This window comes from Penaeus chinensis, chromosome 29 (genome assembly GCF_019202785.1).
Source record: "Penaeus chinensis breed Huanghai No. 1 chromosome 29, ASM1920278v2, whole genome shotgun sequence".
In the NCBI taxonomy this organism is placed as follows: domain Eukaryota; kingdom Metazoa; phylum Arthropoda; class Malacostraca; order Decapoda; family Penaeidae; genus Penaeus; species Penaeus chinensis.
In genome coordinates this window covers 7146177-7151176 of record NC_061847.1, presented here as the reverse complement: position 1 = coordinate 7151176, position 5000 = coordinate 7146177, and the positions used below count along the sequence as shown (strand labels likewise).

Genomic DNA, 5000 nt, shown 5'->3' with positions numbered 1-5000 from the left:
ACAACCTAGATTTTATTGAAGTTTATCTCAGAAGAAAATTAATAATAAATAAGGAAATGAAAGTGGATTTTTTTCTGAAACTGATGATTCGATATATCCGGATTGGCTTATCGATTCGGACCCTCAGAGGCGCCGGAAACACGTGGGAAATCCGGTGGAAGACGGGTAGGGGGAAAGGGGAGAAAAGCAGGAGGAGGAGGAAGAGGGGGAGGGGTAGGGGGAAAGAGGAGGGGAATAGGGATGGGTGAAAGAGGAGGGAGGTGGAGCGGGAAGGGGGAGGGGGAAGCAGGAGGAGGGAGGAGGACGAAGGGGAGGAGGGGAAAGCAGGAGGAGGAGGAGGAAGAGGGGAAAGAGGAAGAGGAGGGGGATGGAGAAGGGGGGAAGAGGAGGGAGAAGGGGATGGGGAGGGGAGGAAGAGGAAGGGGGGGAGGGAAATGGACGGTGAATGACAGGAGGGGAAAATCACATGATCCCAGGGCAGACTAGTATGGAGGGGGGGAGGGGGGATGAGGGGAAGATGGGCAGAGGGCAGAATGGCGGATAAGGAAGGGAGGGGAGGATGGACCGAGGGGGGAAGGGCGAGGCACTAGAAGAGCTACTATAGGTGCCCTGTCAACGTGACGTCAGCAGAGTACTCGTCGCTGATTGGCTGGTAGAATCCGTATTAATATAGTCTACCCATAGGCCTTAGTGCTTCGGCCTCAGTCTTCGCCGAGACCTGTTTGGACCAAGAGCTCCCTCGCACACTCAACAGCCGCCAAAATGGGGAAGTCCTTCGATCCTATGAGCTTTATGAAGGATTTTCTGGCCGGAGGCATCGCCGCCGCCGTGTCCAAGACCGCCGTCGCCCCCATCGAGCGCGTGAAGCTCCTGCTGCAGGTCCAGGCGGTGTCCAAACAGATCACCGCCGACCAGGCCTACAAGGGTGAGTCGAAGTCGCGACCGGGCGTTTCGGACGAGGCATCGGTAGTGAAGAGAAACGAGATAGTGTCGAGGATTAATGAAACAGATTGAATTCAAATCGTGAAATTAATCTCAGGAATTCTCGAATGGTGGAAAGTGCTTCTTCGTCTCAAAGCCCTCGTCCGAAACTCTCTCCTCTGTCTTAGTTCATTTTCCTATACTGTACCTTTAACTCTTTCTCCTGTCTCTCTCTCTTCCCTCACTTTGTCTCCCTCTCTTTCTCTCTCACTTCTGTTCCTCACAGTTTTATTTCTTTTCTCTCTCTCTCTCTCTCTCTCTCTCTCTCTCTCTCTCTCTCTCTCTCTCTCTCTCTCTCTCTCTCTCTCTCTCTCTCTCTCTCTCTCTCTCTCTCCCCCTCATTTTGTCTCCCTCTCTTTCTCTCTCACTTTTGTTCCTCACAGTTGTATCTCTCTCTCTCTCTGTCTCTGTCTCTCTGTCTGTCTGTCTGTCTGTCTGTCTCTGTCTCTCTCTCTCTCTCTCTCTCTATCTCTATATGTCTGTCTGTCTGTCTGTCTGTCTGTCTGTCTGTCTGTCTGTCTGTCTGTCTGTCTCTCTCTCTCTCTCTCTCTCTCTCTCTCTCTCTCTCTCTCTCTCTCTCTCTTTCTCCTCTCTCTCTCTCTCTCTCTCTATCTCTATATGTCTGTCTGTCTGTCTGTCTGTCTGTCTGTCTGTCTGTCTGTCTGTCTGTCTCTCTCTCTCTCTCTCTCTCTCTCTCTCTCTCTCTCTCTCTCTCTCTCTCTCTCTCTCTCTCTCTCTCTCTCGCTTTCTCCTCTCTCTCTCTCCTCTCCCCTCTCTCCCCCTTTTCTCTCTCACGTGGTATCATCGTGCCTCTCACTTCATTATCTCTCACAGAGCGCAACAGTACCCTAGACGTGAACAGAATGTAAAAGAATTAGGTGATAGTGCTTAACGTCTACGGGTTGTCAAGTGATGTGATGTGATAGTGATTAAAGAAAAAGGGTGAGAAAAGGGGAGAGATAGATAGATAGAGAGAGAGAGAGAGAGAGAGAGAGAGAGAGAGAGAGAGAGAGAGAGAGAGAGAGAGAGAGAGACAGACAGACAGACAGACAGACAGACAGACAGACAGACAGAGAGAGAGAGAATCAAAATGAGAGAGACAGAGACAGAGAGATAGAGAGAGACAGAGACAGAGAGAGAGAGAGAGAGAGAGAGAGAGAGAGAGAGAGAGAGAGAGAGAGAGAGAGAGAGAGAGAGAGAGAGAGAGAGAGAGAGAGAGAAATAGAGAGAGAGAGAGAGAGAGAGAGAGAGAGAGAGAGAGAGAGAGAGAGAGAGAGAGAGAGAGAGAGAGAGAGAGAGAGAGAGAGAGAGAGAGAGAGAGAATAAAAATGAAAGAGAGAGAGACAGAGAACAACAGTCGACATAAGCTTATAACTAGAGTCAACGGACACAGTAAACCATGGAGACAGCGGTCGAAAGTTATAGCTAATAATAAATTCCACACGCAGCTTCTTCGTGACATCCTCGCTATTCTTACGGTAACTTTTTCTAACAGTAATGAAAACTGGTGAAAAAAAAATATATCCCATGGTTTTAGAATCTGCACTTTGGCTTGGTCATGTCTCCCTGTCGATGTTGCATATCTTAATGCCTCATTGAGAAGTAAAAATGATAACGATGAGAACAATAGTAATGGCGTTTATGGTGAAAATGATGGTGACTCCCTATATTTCTGCCTATATTGTTTTTTACCTCATTATCTATCTCTTTTCATTATCATTACCTCTCTATCTATCTCTCTATTTTATTATTACCCCCTTCTCTATCTCCCTTCATTATTATTACCTCCTTATCTATCACCTCTTATTATTATTACCTCCTTATGTCACCCTATATTATTATTAACTCCCTATCTATCTCCCTAGATTACCTATGCCTCCCTATATATCTTCGTATAGTGCTACTTCACATTTGATGTCTAGTAGGCCTAGATATTTTTTTTTTTAGACCATTAACCATTTATACTATTATCCATTTACCTCCTTATCTGTCCACCTATCTGACGAACACCATCTATTTCTTGCAGGCATGGTCGATTGCTTCGTCCGTATCCCCAAGGAGCAGGGTGTCTTGGCTTACTGGCGCGGTAACTTGGCTAATGTTATTCGTTACTTCCCCACCCAGGCTCTCAACTTCGCCTTCAAGGACAAGTACAAGCAGGTCTGTTTTGCTTTGTATTGTTTTAAAGGTGTTTGGGGTAATTTTCCCCCCCTGTGTGTTTATTTTTTTCGTTCTTTTTTCTGTTGATATTGCTGTAGGTTGTGCAGGAATCACATTGTCCAACATGAAATTAAAAGTTACTTTATGTTGCTTTCAACTCGTGAATCTTCTATGCGTTTTCATAATTTTGAAACTAGAGAAAATAGAGATATTGTATAATTTGTAAGTACCTAAAAGTCCTTTAAATACCTTGGTGCAATCTTTGAATAAGAACTTCAGTAACAGGCCTAGGGAAGAGTCACAGCTGAAAAACGTGCCGTACAAACATACTGAAAATAGCCTCTGAAAACCGGCTGTGGGAGCGGGGACTTGTATAGTACGTCCATTGCCGGCTGTGAATGGTCATAAGGCCGCACGTGCCAAGGGTGTTACGCAGGTTCTTCCACCCTCGTGAAGTTTTGGCACTGTGCCAGCTTCTGTGGGCTTGGCACTGTCTGTTTCTTTTTGATTTCGAAATTATTTTACATTAAAAAAGGGTTGATTGCTAATTAATGTGTTCGAGTAATCGTTGTCTATAGTTCCTTTTTCAAAATTCCATTGTTTAATTTTTTTTTTGTTTAGTTTTTTTTTTTCTCCCAGCTGTAGTTCCTCGGAAAGTCCTTTCAAGTTTCGTTTTAATTACAAGTCGAGTCATTTCGAATATCTTCCGGGATACTCTACAGTTATGTCGCACTTGAGACGGATCACTAATAATGGAGCACATGTTTCACAGAAACATCGTAGTCATTTTCATCGTACTTCTATTCCAACGTTTGAAAGTAAACGTTTATAGCTAGTCATCTCTTACTATGGGATGGTTTTGAGACAGTGATGAGGTAGTTCTATGTTTTTCTTAGGGTGAAGAATGTTATGTGTGATGTTATGTCACATTATCAAACGTAATGGGAGATTTTGTAGGCTGTTTTGAGTCTTGTAACTATTGTTCAAAGGCGTATATTTATTCTATATTCAATTTTCCTTTACAGGTCTTCCTTGGTGGCGTAGACAAGAATAAGCAGTTCTGGAGGTTCTTCCTTGGTAACTTGGCTTCCGGTGGTGCCGCTGGTGCAACTTCCCTTTGCTTCGTCTACCCCCTTGATTTCGCTCGAACCAGGTGTGGCATGTTATATTTAAGCAAATGCAATGTAAATAGAACAATAGTTTCAGCGGTGTTGTCTTTGTCTCTTTTTTCATTACTGAATGAGGAAAATTCGAATGCATTCGAATCCTGCGTTCAACACATTCACGGGCCTTCATTTCTTCCTCCTTAGGCTTGCTGCCGATATCGGCAAGGGCGCTGGTCAGCGTGAATTCAACGGTCTGGGAGACTGTCTTGTTAAGATCTTCAAGGCTGATGGCCTCGGTGGCTTGTACCGCGGCTTTGGCGTGTCTGTGCAGGGCATCATCATCTACCGCGCCGCCTTCTTCGGCCTCTACGATACCGCAAAGGGCATGCTGCCTGATCCTAAGGCCGCTGGCCTCATCGTCTCATGGGCTATTGCGCAGACCGTGACCACCATCTCCGGCATCATCTCCTATCCCTTCGACACTGTGCGTAGGCGCATGATGATGCAGTCTGGTCGCAAGGGCGCTGACATTATCTACAAGAACACCATCGACTGCTGGAGGAAGGTCGCTAAGAACGAGGGTACCGGTGCATTCTTCAAGGGTGCCTTCTCCAACGTCCTTCGTGGTACTGGTAAGTGGACCTCCTCATGTGTTGTTTTTGGGGGTATGAGGATGCTGTGATTGGAAAGCAGGGATTATGGATGAAGAGGTAGGATACAGAAGCCTAATTGGACAATCCACTTATGGCTCGC

The 5000-nt window shown here is 45.7% G+C and overlaps 1 protein-coding gene across 1 annotated transcript in view; it reads left to right on the top strand.

Moving 5' to 3' along the window:
* Nucleotides 1-692: 692 nt before the first annotated feature.
* Nucleotides 693-5000, top strand: part of LOC125040538 (ADP/ATP translocase 1-like) — a 5011-nt gene continuing 703 nt past the window's right edge. Inside the window, exons 1-4 of the mRNA XM_047635125.1 lie at nucleotides 693-925; nucleotides 3008-3141; nucleotides 4167-4294; nucleotides 4452-4879. Of these exons, the coding sequence (XP_047491081.1) occupies nucleotides 763-925; nucleotides 3008-3141; nucleotides 4167-4294; nucleotides 4452-4879 (853 nt within the window). The 5' untranslated portion in view covers nucleotides 693-762. The remainder of the gene's footprint in view (nucleotides 926-3007; nucleotides 3142-4166; nucleotides 4295-4451; nucleotides 4880-5000) is intronic.